The sequence below is a fragment of the Podarcis filfolensis genome (genome assembly GCF_964270895.1).
Source record: "Podarcis filfolensis genome assembly, chromosome: 8".
In the NCBI taxonomy this organism is placed as follows: Eukaryota; Metazoa; Chordata; class Lepidosauria; order Squamata; family Lacertidae; genus Podarcis; species Podarcis filfolensis.
This window is the reverse complement of record NC_139611.1, coordinates 58,970,468-58,987,416: the sequence shown is the minus strand read 5'-3', so window position 1 is coordinate 58,987,416 and position 16,949 is coordinate 58,970,468. Positions and strand designations below refer to the sequence as shown.

The following is a 16,949-nucleotide window of genomic DNA, read 5'->3' as shown; positions in this document are numbered from 1 at the left end:
AAATAGATAGAGCAGGAATGAGCCCATCCAGGCAGGAAGCTATGATACAGGACAACAGTTCTATCCATGGGGTTCTCTTAGGTCATTCTGGTTGCTCATGAACTGTATCCTGCTCTATTGTATTCTATTTGGGCCTGAAATACAGGAAAAGAGCCGGCCCTGTCATTAGGCAACTGGTCTGAGGTGAAAGGGCAGCCAATGGTTGGTAACTTAGTGTGTTGCTATTATTGTGTTTTGACAGCTGGGGTGGGAGGAGGCACACATGACTGGCATTATCTGACTCTGGAGTAGACTACCTTGATGGGGGTGGGGGCACAATTTACTGCTCCACTCCAGGAAGCAAAATGTCTGGGTCTGGCAGCAAAGTATCTTCAGCTCCAAAAATAGAACCAATAAGCAACTGCAGATGTATCTCCAGGCTTTGTCCTATTTGTGACACAGAACATCCATTTATAAGGTCCCATTTGGTTGGAAATGGTTTCTATAGCCACCGCTGAACCTAAGCCCGGAAATGTCACCTCAGGCACTTGGCAGAGTGAAGCAAATCTTTAAAAGGGGCGCAGCCTTCAGTGCAAGAGAGGCAATGGAAGAGACAGAATAAATAAGGGCCTCAGCAGAGCAGAAATGGAGCCCAGGTTCAGCTGCCAGCAATTCCAGTTACAAGGATCTCACGTAGCAGCGCTGGGGAAAGACCTTTCTCAGCCTGGAATGCTGGAAATGAATGCCAAGGTGCAAATTTACATCAAGGCCACACTTGGGATCCTGTGTACAGTTCTGATCACCTCACCTCAAAAAGGAGATTGGGAAAGGACCAAAAAATGGGCAGCACATAGTTAAAATATGGAACTTGCCCCCACAGGAGGCAGTGATGGCTACTGGAATGGCTTTAAAAGAGGACTGGGCAAATTCATGGAGGAGGAGAAGGCTATCAATGACTGCTAGCCCTGATGGCTCTGCTCTGCCTCCACAGCTGGAGGAAGCAATCTTTCTCAATAACAGTTACTGGAAGCCACAGGAGGGGCTCAAATCCTGCTTGTGGGTTTCCCACTGGCATCCGGTTGGCCACTGTGAGAACAGGATCCTGGGCAAGATGGGCCACTAGCCTGATCCAGCAGGCTTTTTGTACGTTCATGATCAAAACAAGGAGTTCAAACAACTTCCCTCCGAGGAAAGGCTACAACATTTGGGTCTTTTTTAAGAAGAAAGACTGACTAAAAGGAGACTAAAAGGTGCATATACATGGGGTGAAGAAAGGATAGGGAAACCCCCCCTTCCTCTCTCTCTCTCTCTCTCTCTCTCTCTCTCTCTCTCTCTCTCTTTCATAATACAGTCAAACCTCTTGCTATGCTCGGTTTAGGTTACATCTTTTCAGGTTGCGTCCCGCGGTGACCCGGAAGTAATGGAACGGGTTACTTCCAGATTTTGCCACTCGTGCATGCGCAGACGCTCAGAATAACATCATGTGCATGCGCAGAAGCGGCGAATCACAACCCGGTTGCGTTCTGCTCATGATGTGAACGGGGCTCCAGAACGGATCCCGTTCACAACCAGAGGTACCACTGTACTAGAACCAGAGGCCACACAATGAAGCTGAATGCTGGGAGATTCAGGAGAGATAAAAGGAAAGACTTCTTCACATAGCACAGAGTAAAACTATGGAATATTCTGCCACAATATGTAGTGATGGCCAGCGGCCACCAACTTGGATGGCTCTACAAGACAAATTCATGGAGGCTTAGGCTATCAATGGCCATTAACTATGATGGCTAGGCCCTGCCTCCATCACTAGAGGCAGTAATGCGTCTGAATGCCTGTTGCTGGGGTCAGCGAGGAGGAACATGCTGTTCTCCTCAGGCCTGGCTTGCAAAAATCCCTTAAGCATCTGGTTGGCCATTGGGAAACAAGATGCTGAATGAGATAGGCCTTTGGTCCGCTCCAGCAGGGCTCTTTTCATATTCTTATGATAATAGCCACTGCCAGGCAGGAATAGACAATATTGTGCAGGATAGACCAGTGATCCAGCTCAAATTCACAGCTTCAGTTGGGGAAAGGAGTCGGGCTGGGAGAGAGGGACTGCCAACTAGATTAAAACATTCTGCAATAAATGAAAAGAAAAAACCCTGTTGTCTGGAGCCACCATGGAAGATGTTACATTCTCCACCCCCTCCTTTATCCAGCAAAGGAAAGCAACTCACCCCCCCCCCGCCCCGCCCCAAGACTTGAAACAAAGCTAGTGGGATCCACAGATGTGCTCGGAATAAGTGCATCTGCCACTGAACAAAGACAGATACATAAATGAAGCACTCTGTGCCCAAGGAACCAGAACAGATTGCCTCCGATTGCAGCAGGCTCTGTGTCTGGAGTCTCAAAGGGCCTTGCGGGGTTATTCCTATGCTATCGCTGCTCTCCTCTTCTTGTTTGACCCTGCGGGAGCTGCATAACTATACATGCTAATGAATTGGTTCTGCCTGCCATTGGCTTTGGCTCCATCTACTGCTGGTCTCCCTGCTTACCACTCTGCCAGTATGTTTGGGCACCAGTTCTCCCTGCCCTCCACTTACATTCCCTCCAACATTCATCAGATGGAAATAAGGACATTTCTCATTCCCTTCCCCCACTGACCCCCATTTCTCTCCCCCATGCTGCACAGCATTTCCTATTGGAAGAAGGGCAAGTGCCACCACCGCTACACCAGCAGACATGCCCACCATCCTGAGAAAACCCCTTAATCCTGATTTGATTCATTTCATTGTATTTTATTCTTTGGTAGATTTACAAAAAAACACCCACCCACCAATACAGTGGAACCTTGAGTTTCGGACATAATCCATCCTGGAGGCACGTTCCCAACTCAAAGCATTCGCATCCAGAAGCGTTGCGGCGGCGCAATTTAGCACTTCTGTGCATGCACGAAGCATGATTTAGCGCTTATGCACATGCGCGAGCAGCGAAATGTGGAAGTAACCGTTCCGGTGCTTCCAGGTTGCTGCGGGACGCAACTTGAAAAGACATAGCCTGAAGCAGATGCAACATGAGGTATGAGTGTAAATAAATTTTAGAAATGGGCAAGATTAGACACAGATGCATAAAACCTTTTTAAAAAATCAAAATCAGGACTTCTTGCGCTCTGCTCCGTTCCCCCTTTCATCCTGCCCAGAGTGGCCTTGCAGGGCTGGGCCTCTCCAGCGATTGCAGCCTCTCCGCCTCCTCTCCCCCTCTCCAGTGCTGCTACAACCTGCCCAAGGGAGGAGGCTGGCAGGCAGAGGCAACAGGATGCCTCCTCGAAGCCGTGGCTGCCACTGCCACTGAGGACAAGTGCTGGCTTATGACCTCCCTGAGTTCAGTGCTGGCGGGGGAAATTGGGACATTCTGGGATCAAATCAGAAGCCACAATGGCTTTTGTAATTCTGGGACTGTCCCTGGAAAATATGGACACTTGGAGGGTTATGCACTTAGCGTTGGAGTTGCAGAAGCCCCCGCTGGGTACACTTAGTGGGAATTTTAGACTGTAGGCTCCTTGGGGACTGAGGATTGTCAGTTTTACTTATGGTACAAAGTGCCGTGTGTATTACCAGCACTGTAAATAAGACCAGTGGACTGGAAGGAGGTAGGGGTATCTGCTCACTGAGTACCAGACACATTTAAAAATTATGAGGGAGGGAGGGAGGAGGTGTGAAGGAAAAGGTGACTCATGTTTGATCTGTCAAATCCTCTCAGCAGTCCTTCAGCTCAAGATATCTTGCAGGCAGTTTTTGTGCAGAAGACTGTCAGGGAGTAATTGAACCATCCTTTAATCCAACAATAGTTTTTCGGTAATGCATCGTGTGTTAATTCCACGCCCATCAGTGTTTGCACAACAGACACCCCCCCAGTTGAGATTTGGCTGGCCTGCAACCAAAGATTCTGTTCTTTTTAAACAATCCATATGTAAAAGTTGCCCTCCAGCTCCTGCCCACTTGTACCTCTCCCTCCTGCCAATTCTCCCTTTCTCTCTCCCTGCTTTCCTTTTATTTCTTACATTCCTTTGAGCCACTCCCTCTTCCAACTCCGGGGAAAGTCTATATAGCTCAGTGGCAAAGCAAGTGCTATGCACGGAGGAGGCCTCTGGTTTTGGAGACAAAATACTGTATCCCCGAAGACCAGTTGCTGGAAAATGCAAGAGAGTGCTGCTGTTGCACTCGGCCATAGTATAAGGCCATAGTATAATAGAATAGTAGAGTTTAAAAACATCCCTTGAAGGACATACCACCACCCAGGGGTGAATCTAGGCTTTCTTTCACCCAGGTCAAAGACTCAGTTCAGCACCCCCACATGCGAGTTTGCACATATGCACGCACACACCCCTCAACACATTTGTTGAGCATAAGATGTTCCCATACAGGGCATTTCTTACTGGATCTATTATAGTGGAGCAGCCTCCAGAGCACTTAATGCACGATTGTTCCATCAATGATCTGTTGCAGAATAAACTCACAAAAAGCAGCTCCAGTCTGGAGGGTCCAGAGTGGGGTAGAAATCTTGCCACTGTTTCCTTGTATGTCAGAGAGAGAAAGAATCTACACTTTTGGAACATAAGAAGCTCCCAATACCTGGCTAGATTATTTGTGCTTTTTGCCCATTACTGCCTACAATTATTGGTCTTTTACATCACCTGCTACCAAATCATTTATTTATTTATTTTAAAAAAACAACCCCAGAGATCCTGGCATTTGGACACAGTATTGCGTGGCACTGTGGGTTAAACCACAGAGCCTAGGACTTACCGATCAGAAGGTCGGTGGTTCGAATCCCTGCGACGGGGTGAGCTCCCGTTGCTCGGTCCCTGCTCCTGCCAACCTAGCAGTTTGAAAGCACACTCAAAAGTGCAAGTAGATAAATAGGTACCGCTCTGGCAGGAAGGTAAACGGTGTTTCCGTTTGCTGCTCTGGTTCGCCAGAAGCAGCTTAGTCATGCTGGCCACATGACCCGCAAGCTGTCTGCGGACAAACGCCGGCTCACTTGTCCTATAGAGTGAGATGAGCGCGCAACCCCAGAGTCATCCACAACTGGACCTAATGGTCAGGGGTCCCTTTACCTTTATCTTTTACCTTCTGCATGCAAAGCATTATCCTCTGACACTAGCGAGTTGGAGTCCCTTCTCCACAAAGCTATCATTCCCTTCTTTAATATTTACCTATATTTGGGGTTTCTACATTTTCCCACTGCAAAGAAGCCAATTTTGTGGCAAACATGCACTTTTGGCCCCCAAGCCATGGAGAAGCAGAGTGCCTTCCTCCCCCGCCACCACCCATCGCTCCACTATGCTAAAGTTGGCCTTTCCCTAGCTAGATATAGCAGCTCCCCAGGAATGGAGACCGAATTGGGGATCTGAACGGAACGGACAGATATGCACATCCAGTTATGATAACCCAGGCGGGGTGCTGGAGTCCGTTTCATATTGCTGCATGGGCAGCCCACGAAAGTCTCAAGAGGCCGCCTGCAGCAAAATGCCAAGAGCGATGAAGGCAGCTATCAGTCACAGCAAATTGTTGCTGAACATGCACCTTGGAGCACTTCTATCCGTCAGTCAGAGATGCCAGCAGATTAATTCAGCAACGAGCCGAGGTTTATCTTGCCTTTCACAGCTGAATTTTGCCCTCCAGAGTCCCGCACGATTGCGGAGGTGGTGCAGAAATCACAGTGTTTTCGGCCTGGGATTGATCCGGAGGTCACTGCAAGGACCTCCACACCTGGGGACAAGATTGCCTCTCAGATGTTTGTGGCAGGCAACACCAGGCTTGCGAGCAGTAGAAAACACACACAAGGCCCTGCAATCTGAAGGCTGACACATGCACCAGTTTTACAGGATGGTCAGCAGTGTGCACAAGTGCAGTAGCAACTGTGAAGCTGAAGTTAGCCAGTGGTGACAAAGAGGCCCTTTCCACATGCTCAGGAGCATTCCCCCTTCATTTATTATTTTACATATTGTTACACACCAGCCCAGTCTCTGAGTGGTGCAAGATTCCAGGGGTACCAGGTGTGCTTACCAGGATCCGTGTCCCCTTTTGGACAACAGGGCACAGCAGAGTCTGTGGTGTCTTTATGATATATGGTTTATTTAAACATATATACAACCTGTGCCTAATGAAGGGGGTTCTGAGCATCCCATCCCATGTGGGGCCAGCCTCTTACAAAGGCAGTAGCATCCTTGCCCTGCAGCTTGCCTTTTCCTGAGAACAGTCATATCCCACCTGCTCTAACCTTGCTAACCTAAGCCCTGGTATTCTGTAACGCAGAGAGAGGCCCCACTCATCTGTATTCCCACACCTAGTTCTATGATGCTTTTGCAGTGCTTACACCCCCAGACTCTCACCTCAAAGGCTGACTCCATTGCCTTTGAACCCATGTTGATTTCACAGGATTAAGAATGTCGGACACACAATCCAGCACACTGGGTCTGACTTAATGAGCCTTCACACATGCTAATTAAAGGATTAACAGAATATCACACAGCTTAAATACACACCCAGAAATTGGACTATATGACCCTTGAGATCCCGTCCAACTCTATGATTCAATTATTCTACCTTAAACACACATGAATCTGGCTATCATCTCTAAGGAAATTAGCTTTGACATCCCCAAACCTTAATTGAATTCTAGCACCTATCAAGCTATAACATTATCAGGGGGAGCAGCCGGATGTTTTGCATATTCTTCCTCTGCCTCACTTTCCTCTCTTTCTTCTGTTGATTCCCTGGTGCTGAATTTTAAAGTGTAAGCTCTTTGAAGCAGGGGCTTGATTCCTGTACCCGGGAAAACACCATACACAATAATGGGGTGGATAACCAAGTTCTTGCCCCAAGGCCACCTTCATCCTTGACACCAAACCATTGTATTGTTGCTCACACCTCAATCTCGAGGCAGCAAGAGATTTCAGGGGTTCCTGTGCTTTCCCCAGGGTTCCATCTCCTTGGAATGAAAAGTTAATGGAGACTGTAGTGTCTTTAGGATATATGGTTTCATTTACACATATATACAACCTGACCATAGGCTGGAGGAGACCTCAGCATCAACACCCAACAGATCTTGCTTCCCCTATTAGGGTTACAGGGAAGCCCCAAGCTCTTGGGACCAGCACCGAGCAAAACAAGCCTTAGTCTCTCCAGCTTCCAGCATCAGCCAAAACTCACATACAAATCTCTGGCCATTGTACTGCTGCTACCTTACAAGGTGATGTCTCTTCCAACTAGGTGAGGTGAGGGGGTGTTACTCCCATTTGTCTCTATGGCAACCTCTTTGGACTAGTAAATGGCAGCACTTAACAGGCCAGCTGAGACCATAACCTTAACAAAAGTTAACCAGGTTTCCTCATGTAGATTGTAACCTCACAGTCACATGATCACAGGTTGGAAGGGACTCATGGGCATCATCCAGACTGACACCACCCCCAAGCTATAACAGTATGTTAAGAAAATTAAGGGGGAAAGGCAACCCTAAAAGACATTGCCACCTCACACAGTGTTGCGTGAATTAGCCACAGTAATCATCAAAACGATTTGGATCCCATCTTTCGTTGGTGTCATAGTTTTGGAACCTTTCTTTAGTGCCAAAAGGATTTGCATATATTCAACACTGAAACTTGAATTAATTAATGCTGAGAACTGCTGCAACTCTTTCAGTTGGATGTTTTTCAGTTTCCTTCGCTGGCACTTTAATTAACGGTAGGGCTCAGCTTTAGTTCATTAAAAGTTACACATTATTTCCAGTAGAATCCTGACTTCACTTACTGTAAGATGTGAAAAGGGAAAGCATGTACAAAGCCAAACTGCCTCCGCAAAGGGTGCAGACACCTGAAACCCAACATTCATTCCAAACACCAGGAGCCTGGATCCATTTCTGTGGATTCTCTGACGTGTATCGCACAACACAATCTTAGTGATCCATCTACATCCTATTAAGGAACTGGCCGTCTGTGTAGGCCATGATGGTTCTCTTACCTTCCTGAGGAGCAAGCAATTTCCCTCCTCTGCTGGTGCCAAAGACGATGCCAAACAAGCACAAGATGGAAAAAGGGGTTCCCCACATGGTGGGTCTTTGGTAGCCCAGGAAGGCACTGCTGGGAATGCTGCACCTAGAAGAGAGAGGGAGCAGATGTCAGCAAGGGCCCCTTGAGAAAAGAGAAGGGTCAACATGTCTGCCATTTCATTGGAACAACAAAAGACCCACCTTCTATCTCAGCAGCTAATTATCCCTGCTCTTCTCCTTCCCAACCCAGTGGGAATATTAGCTACTAAAGGGGAGATAAGATAAGCAGACTATGATTCCCTCCAGCTTTCTCTGTCTGCTTCAGGAAGTGCATCAGAATTCAACACCCAGAGCCTGGCTATTTAACACTACTTTCCAAGTGATGACTGTACCACATAGTCAGGATCTAAGTCAGGGTAGCCAACATAATGCCCTCCAGATGTTCTTGGACTCCAACTCCCAGCAGTCCCATTTGGAGGGCACCAAGCTGGCTACTTCTTACCCTAAGTGGTGCTAAATTAGGGGTGCACGATTGCTCTGTACAACCTCAAGGCATGCCACCCTTCCTTTCAAAGCCCTTTAAGGTGGTTGCAAAAATTTCAGTACTGTTTTGCCCAAATTTGCATCAAAATGTCATTTTCAGCAATATCCACTGGCTGCAGTGATAAGCCTGTGGTGGTTGTGTGGCGGAGAGTGTGTGTGTGTGTAATGAGTAGAGCCCAGATTAGCTGCTACATCTGGAAAGCTGCTTTCAGGGAATCGTGGTTTAGCGTTGCACAGCTTCTGTGGACTCCTTGATGTGAAGCAATTATGGGAGCCTTCTGGTGCTAAGGGATGAGCTGACAGGATATTTTGTAGAATTGTTTGTAGTTCAAATTAGTGTCTCCTCTTTTCTTTTTTTTTATTTGCTCTCAGTGGAAACCCTGCTTACAACCCCAGCCTCTGGAATGATGAGTCTTCTGGAAGAAGGTCCATTATGACAGGGGAGAGCCGAGTAAAGGAAGACCAATTGTCCCCGACTCATTTTTGGCTGACTTTCCCCAGGCCCAGTTTTGCTCCTGGCCTGTACCTTGGATGAAACTTCACACACAAGAAGAAACTGGTGTGTGCAGAGGGGAGTTATTTGTTCCAAGAGGGGCGCGATGTGTGCCAGTGTCCAGAAAACAGGATAGAAATATTTTTGGGGTGTGTCGGGACGGTTAGCAGGGCTGCGACTGAACTTTGGAGGACTGATTTTGCCAGCTCAGGAAAGAACCTGCTGTAAACTCCATTATTATTCCAGTAACTAATCGTGGCACGTGAGGAATGGTGTTGGAGAGGCAGGGGTTCCTTGTTTGCAACCATGTTCCTACTTGCTGAGCTGGGGTGGGGTGAACATGGGGAGCACAAGGTTTGTAGCCATGGCATCAACAACCAAAAACTATCCTGACCCTGCTGCTGCCCTGCTCTGTCCCCTTCTGGGCAGGCTCATCTCACTGCTACTAAGATTAACTTCCCCACTGAAACCTGATGAATTTCCATATACCTAACTTTGGTTGGACGCACTCAAGGGACGCGGGTGGCGCTGTGGGTAAAACCTCAGCGCCTAGGACTTGCCGGTCGCATGGTCGCCAGTTCGAATCCCCACGGCGGGGTGAGCTCCCGTCGTTCGGTCCCAGCTCCTGCCCACCTAGCAGTTCGAAAGCACCCTTAAGTGCAAGTAGATAAATAGGTACCGCTTTATAGCGGGAAGGTAAATGGCATTTCCGTGTGCTGCTCTGGTGCCGGTTCGCCAGAGCAGCTTCGTCACGCTGGCCACATGACCCGGAAGTGTCTGCGGACAGCGCTGGCTCCCGGCCTCTAGAGTGAGATGAGCGCACAACCCTAGAGTCTGTCAAGACTGGCCTGTACGGGCAGGGGTACCTTTACCTTTACCTTAACTTTGGTTGGAAGGTGCTCACTGGAAGGATAGATCCTGAAGCTGAGGCTCCAATACTTTGGCCACTTCATGAGAAGAAAAGACTCCCTGGAAAAGACCCTGATGCTGGGAAAGATGGAGGGCACAAGGAGAAGGGGACAACAGAGGACGAGATGGTTGGACAGTGTTCTTGAAGCTACCAGCACGAGTTTGATCAAACTGCGGGAGGCAGTGGAAGACAGGAGTGCCTGGCGTGCTCTGGTCCATGGGGTCATGAAGAGTCAGATACGACTAAATGACTAAACAACAACAACAAGGCAGGGAGAATGTCTTTCAGGAATCACAGCCAAGTTTCCAGTCTGCGGATGGGGGGGGGGGCAATTTTGGACCCTCCTCTATGTTTTCCCCAGTAGGGGGAGCACAGGAGGAGGTTCCAAGTTCACAAGAAGAGACAAAAGCATCCAAAGGCATCCAACATCCTATTCACACAGTGGACAACCACCTACAAGTGCTCCACTATGTGTTTTCTTCTTCTTCTTCTTCTTCTTCTTCTTCTTCTTCTTCTTCTTCTTCTTCTTCTTCTTTTTCTTCCTCCTCCTCCTCCTCCTCCTCCTCATTTCCTATAACCAAACTCTTCCCTGCCCATCTCAGGCTGGACCAACTATTGCAGATAGGAATTTACACACACTTACCCCTGAATGCTTTTGTAAGTCTTATCAAAAGTCTTCAGACTTCCTTTGAAATCCCTCACATCTCCCTTCCATCTCCAGATTCTGCTCAGTTTTTCCTTTTGCCAAACCACAGTCTCGGTTATGGTATTTATGGGATACCCTTTGTAAAATGGTTTGAGCCTCCTCAGATTTCTCCTAGGTTTAGTCTGAAGAGAACAGTGTTGACTCCAGGTTTTGGATGGACTTTGGGGAAAGGACTCTCTGTGCCCCCCTCCCCCAGTGATCCTACCTCCTTACCACACCAGGTCTAGGGGCTCTTGTCAGTGGGCCCACTCCTGGGGTGCAGTCCCTTGGCTTAAATTTTGCCCAGGTGAAATTCCATCACCCAATTCTCTTTGGACTCCATCTTTACTTCTGGGGGGAATGTCTGGATTCCCTGAAAGCTTGCTGTGCCTTCCCAGAGACACAGAGGTTTAACCTTCTTCTGCAAATTGTGTTTTACGAGGACTTGGGAGCGCCTGTAGCAAAATAGCCCAGGGATTGTGCACACATTCCTAACCCAGGGAAACAAGCCATTCTGAATAACACCGGGAAATTGGAGATTTATGAAGGGCCTGCCCAGGAGTGAACTGTTGAGATATTTTATTTATATTTATTTATTGAAAGCATTTATTTACTGCCCTACATAAAACTCACTTTATGAGTCCCCTAACACAAATGTAAATAAAAAAAAAGAGAGTAAAGCTATTTGGTTAAAACTACTGATGAAGCCAGTGTCAGTAAGGCTGAGGGAGGCCACACTCAAACTGTGAAGCTAAGTCCCATGAACCATGGTGCAATCGGATAGGAACAATGTCCTACAAGTGGTAGATGTGTTCAGTGGTGCAGGGATTTTGGTCTAGAGTAGTCCAAGTAATTACTACTGTTAATCAGATTGTGTTTCTAGATCCAGGACTGGTTCTCCTATCATTTCCCCCCCAATGAATGGCTTGATATGCCTTATCATTTGTCTCTTAGCGACAGCTAGAATGGAAATTGCCCATCAATGGAAACAACTCAACATGCTTCACTATTCAAGGATGGTGGACCATAATGTGGCCAGAAAAAAATTGACCCAACAGCAATGTGTTTTGAGGGCTGAAAGTAAATGTGATAAATTAATCTGCAGGCAGTTGGAATCCCCATTTGTGTCATTTAGCCAGGCAGGGAGACCTTATAATACCACCAACTACTAAAAAACAAAACAAAACAAAACAAACAAACCCCTTTTGGCTGGACCTATTACCTAGACACCTTCTTGATTAAATTGTTCCTACAGATTCTCAAGCTGCTCTTTATCTCTGGATGCGACCCTCTGGGCATGATGCCTGACACTTCTTTGATGTGCACTATTATGTCATGTCCTGTTTGTGTTGTTATTGTATCCTACCATATGCACTATGCAACACTTTTTAAAAAGAAAGAATAAATTTTTAAAAAACTCAGAACCTGCATGTAGATAAAAACAATAAGTAAGAGTTCAATCCACAGAAGAGACACTGCAGCAATTTAAAAGGCCTGGGAAACCAAAAGTGTGCTCTGCCTGATGTCAAAAGGAAAACCACACGGAGGCCAAGTCAGCATCCTAGAGATCAGGCAATGATCCATTGTCAGGGTGCTACAGGCATAGATGCCACTTTCCTCATTTACCACCTGCTTCACCTCACACCTGACCAAGGCAGCATTTAACGAAAATACTTAGTGAGTGGCCTAAGAGGGCACAGGCAGATCAACACAGGAGAAAGCATTCTGTCAGGCCCCCTGAGCTCTAAGCCCTTTAAGGCTTTGAAAGCAATTACCAGCACTTTGAATGGGACTCAGAAGCAGAGGCCAGCAAAGCTCTTTTAAAATGCATGGGTTATAGCCCAAATCAATTGCCCCAGCAGTTGAAAGATTTTTGAAATCTCTCCAAGGCAGAGGCTTCCACCTCCTCTGCCAGCACTTTCCCACTTAGCGCTGCCCAGGCTCCCCTGTGAGTAGGGAAGTGGGGTGCCCCACCAGCTGGCACACTCGTCGTCATCCCTCCTACCTTGGCTACCTGTGCAGTGACTCACTGTTCCCTTCTAGTTTCAAAGCTAACTGTGATGTTAGAAGGACATCCACACCAGTCTTTCCATGAACCGTAGCTGATGCCAAGCCACATTTTGCAACTGTGATTAAAAGAACCAGCTTTACATGCTTGGGTTTGGGCTAATTATTGGGTAACTAAAACACCAGCGCAGACAGAACACTAGCCACAGTTAGCTCCAAAACTGAAAAGGAGGGGGGTGGAAATAGGACACTGCAAAGCATTCCCAAACAGCAGTCCATGGTAAGCTCTGCAATGTCCCTACACATTTAGGAGAACTTCAAGCATGGTGAGCCAAATTCAGATGCACATTTATGTGCTGCATAAATGAAACACAGGAAGTTATGCAGGTATCTTGGCCCCTTCATAGTATACATTGCTTTAAATAATTAGGGGGACCTGACTCTACCTATGCAGTCATCAAGTTAATCTCTGCAGAGGTGTTTGCACTGGATGGCATGAGGAACTAAGGAGGGGCAAAAGGAGGGGCAAATCCCTCTATTTACACTTCGTGCCAATTTGACCGGTGCTCATTAATAAGTCTATCCTGTTCTGTTTCCCCATTAATCTGTTTTTCTATATAAAATCTCTACAGAAACTGGTATTTAAGCAAGTTTTTAAATGCATATTTATGTATTCCTAAATGTAATTTGTTCTAAAATATGCACATTTGTATGCAATTTGGTGCTTTCTGAGCCAAGATCACAAAAATCCTGATAATTCTGAAATCGGAAGGTTAACTATGTCCCAAGCCATGTTTGGAAGGTGTGGGTTAGGTCAATTTGCAGGGCATTCATCTAGATGACCCTTTGCGTCCCTTCCAATCCACCATTCAATTGTTCTATGAATTTGCTGAAATACCTGGCCCAAACAAAATTCTCCTCCACCCTATGCCAGGCCATATCCTACAGTGAGCAGCTCCACAAACTGGCAAAATAATAATAATAATAATAATAATAATAATAATAATAATAATAATCCTGGTTCATTTTAGCTGATCTGCCTTGAAGCAGGGGGTGGGAATCTCCAAAGTGATTAAGTTTTAAATGGAGGGGAAAACTTGCAACGCACCATCTGGAGATCTGCATTTATGATCCTCCTTTGATCCCAGGTTGATTGATGTGTCAAATGAAAGGGGGAGGGAGGGAATTCACACTCCTGTGTAAATTCTGCAAGTTAGATAAATAATAAAAAGGGGGCCTCACATAGCCCACGTTACAATTTCCTCGCAGGTGTGTGTACAGAAAGCTTGTGCTAAATCCCCTTCCAAAAATTACTCCTTTTCTTCACCTCCTGTTAAAGGTGCCCTGTTTCCAGAAGGATACAGTCATGCTTTTTGCTTGAAAAGAAGCTTCTCCTAAGAGGCAAGGATTCCTCTCATTGCCCCCCTTAAAACAGGATTTATTGCACATAAAGCACATCTGGAGGTGTTTATGGAAAGGTACATGATGCATTACAAAGCCTCTGTCTTTGCTCCTCCGCATCTCCCTAAGCTTACACTATACAGACCCACACCCAACAACACAGAGCCCTAAAGCTAAGCAAATTTAAGATAACTCTGAGAGCTGCTTTCTAGCCAGGTTCTGGAAGGATTTCATCCAGGAGTCAACCATGGTGATAAAGCATGAGATCCACGGTGGTATGGCAAACTTGCAGCAGCTTAGCTAATCACCTTCCGCGGCTTAGGTGGCCTGAAAACCGTACCTGAAAACTTGCCTTCCAGCCAACACCCCCTCCTCCCCCCTGCTTTGCCTCAAACAGCATCCTTGCTTCAGCAAACAAAGTCACCCAGGAGCAAATCAAAAAGTTCTCGTGGCCCTGGAAACAGATGTTCGAAAGAGAGAGAGAGAGTTCTGAATCAAACTGGGAGGGATTAGTTCTCTTACCTGTCGGAGGTGCTACACACAGCTGGCCATATTCCTAAGCAGTGGGGGAAGAGGAGCGTTGGAGAGCAATCGTGTCCCCAGCAAGCAAGCAAACTAGCAGGGAGCTTGCAGCCCACGTCACCATCAGATCTGGCAAGCCTCCTCTCCAACTTTTCAGTTGTTTGCAACTCCCCCCCTCTTTATTTTTGGCTGGTGTGCAAGACAGAAAGAGCGGAGAATCGGTGGAGCAGAGGCAACGAGGAGAGCAGATCCCAGCCTCTGTTGCAGAGCAAGCTCGATGGGGTCCTTACAGAGTTTTTGACAGCTCAGAACCCAGATAGCTCTTCTTTTAGACTCTCCCTCCTGAGTTGGAAAATTGAAGGTTCTCCCCCCGCCCTGCCCCCCCCACAACTGCCTTAAGCGCTTGAGGCTGCCTCTGTGACGAAACGCTCGTTCTCTGCCAGGCCCCTGCGCTGGAAGCAAAGAGCTATTAAACGTGCCGGAATGCCAAGAGAGCTTAATCAAGCCCAGCTGGGACAGGAACAAAGGCCTACAGGCAACGAAAGCCACAGCCACCTCATCCGCTGCTCTGCTCTCTATATAGTGCTCTCTCTCTCTCTTTGCCTTCCTAATGTTTGACACGTCTTAATGAGATTGTTCAGGGCCAAGGAGTTGCTGCAGGTGGAAGCCAAGCTGACAACCCGTTCGGATGCCATTGTCATGGGAACACGGGAAGCTGCCTGAGGCTGAGGCCTTATGCACATTGTACTTTTCAAGCAGTATCATGCCACTTTAAACAGCCATGGCTTCCCCCAAATATTTCTGGGGACCATAAGAATATAAGAGAACCTGTTGGCCAGTGGCCCATCTAGCTCACCATCCCATTCTCAGAGTGGCCAGCCTGATGCTCGTAGGAAAAAAAGGCAAGCAGGATCTGACCACGAGAGCCTTCTGCCTACCTGCTGTGGTTTCCAGCAAGTGGTATTCAGAAGCATTGCCGCCTCTGACCATGGAGGCAAAGCATAACCATTGTACATTTTTGCAAACAATTTCCTATAATACAATGCAGTGTTGTATCTTATTTTCAGTAATGTGTGCATTTCCCCCACACACACTTTGCCCTAATACATGCATTTTTAAATATGTTGTTTCGTTGGAGAACTGCATCGCAAAGTTCAGAGATGTGCGAATTCCAAGGGATAGCTTGTGTTTTGGTTCATGTATTGGTTCAATAAGTGCAAATTAGGTAGTTTCTCATTAATATGCAAACATAATTGAATTTCTTTGCTGCTATTTTAAGCTGCCCATAAACTACTGGAGGACAATTCTGCTGTTGAAATATATGAAATATATGTTCTTTTCGCTAATCAACTTCTTGGCTTTGAACTCAACAGTGAACAAGTTCTTGCAGGGTTAACCAGCACTGAGCCCTGCTTTTACCAGCCTGTCACTCCCCGGATATTTTTGGACCACAACGCCCATCAGACCACCAACTCCCATGTTTTTGACTACAGCTCCCATCAGCATATTGGGAGCTGTAGTCAAAAACATCTGGAGGGCACCAAGTTGGCAAAGCCTGGCATACATCAATGGGGTGCAGTGGGGAAGGAGGATCAAACTGTGGCCCTTAGCATGGGATCCTCCATTGAGGCCCTTCCAGTGGTTCCCCACACCCTGGATGTCTGGTTTGCCTCTACCAGGAACCAAACCTTTATAGAGTTGCAGGCCCTGACCTGTGGAACCCCTTGCCTGTAGAGGTTTGGCAGGAACTGCTTCTGACTTCTTTCAGACGTCTTTTGAATGCTGCACTATTTATGCAGGTCTTCACAATATGAAATCCTCTTTTTAACCTATCAGTATCTACTGAAGTTTTAAATGAAGGTGTTTTACTGATGTTATCATAGAATTGTAGTCTAGTCCAATCCCCTGCAATGCAGGAATTTCTTGCCCATCACACAGCTCAAACCCACAAGGCTGAGTCTCATGCTCTACCAGCTGAACTATCCCTGATTTTATTGTATTTCATTTGCTGTAAGCCTCAATGATATACGTCATGAAAGCGTGGATTATTAATATCTAAGTAATTCAGTAAATAACAAGGGCAGGGGTTTTTGCAAGCAGGCCCCCATTTTCATTTGTGAAATGCTACTTAGAGAGTCTGCAGAAGCTGTCTTCCCATGGAAGCAAATCCCTGAATGGGGCCTCTCCCTGCCAACCCACAGTGCCTTGTTGTACAGTTTGCCTTCCAGACTGTGGTTTGGTTACTTACGTTAACAGAGCAGTGCTCATTTCTGGAGCCGAAAGAAATTAGCCCTGCATTTGCTCTCGATGGAAAGTCTGAGGCATTACAAAGGGGGAAGCAGAGAGAGAGGTTGGGAATGGATGTGAGGGAGCGTGAATCC

The 16,949-nt window shown here is 46.9% G+C and overlaps 1 protein-coding gene across 9 annotated transcripts in view; it reads right to left on the bottom strand.

Moving 5' to 3' along the window:
* Positions 1–15,113, bottom strand: part of COL16A1 (collagen type XVI alpha 1 chain) — a 122,378-nt gene extending 107,265 nt beyond the window's left edge. For 6 of the 9 annotated variants that reach the window (XM_083625125.1, XM_083625128.1, XM_083625130.1 and 3 more), the window contains exons 1-2: positions 14,569–14,947; positions 7,980–8,113 (exon numbers count right to left, since the gene is read on the bottom strand). In XM_083625125.1, coding sequence (XP_083481251.1) covers positions 7,980–8,067 — 88 coding nt within the window. In that variant the 5' untranslated portion in view covers positions 8,068–8,113; positions 14,569–14,947. Of the gene's footprint in view, positions 1–7,979; positions 8,114–14,568 lie in introns of all 9 variants that reach the window. The other 3 variants (XM_083625126.1, XM_083625132.1, XM_083625133.1) reach the window with 3 other exon arrangements.
* Between the last annotated feature and the right edge of the window lie 1,836 nt (positions 15,114–16,949).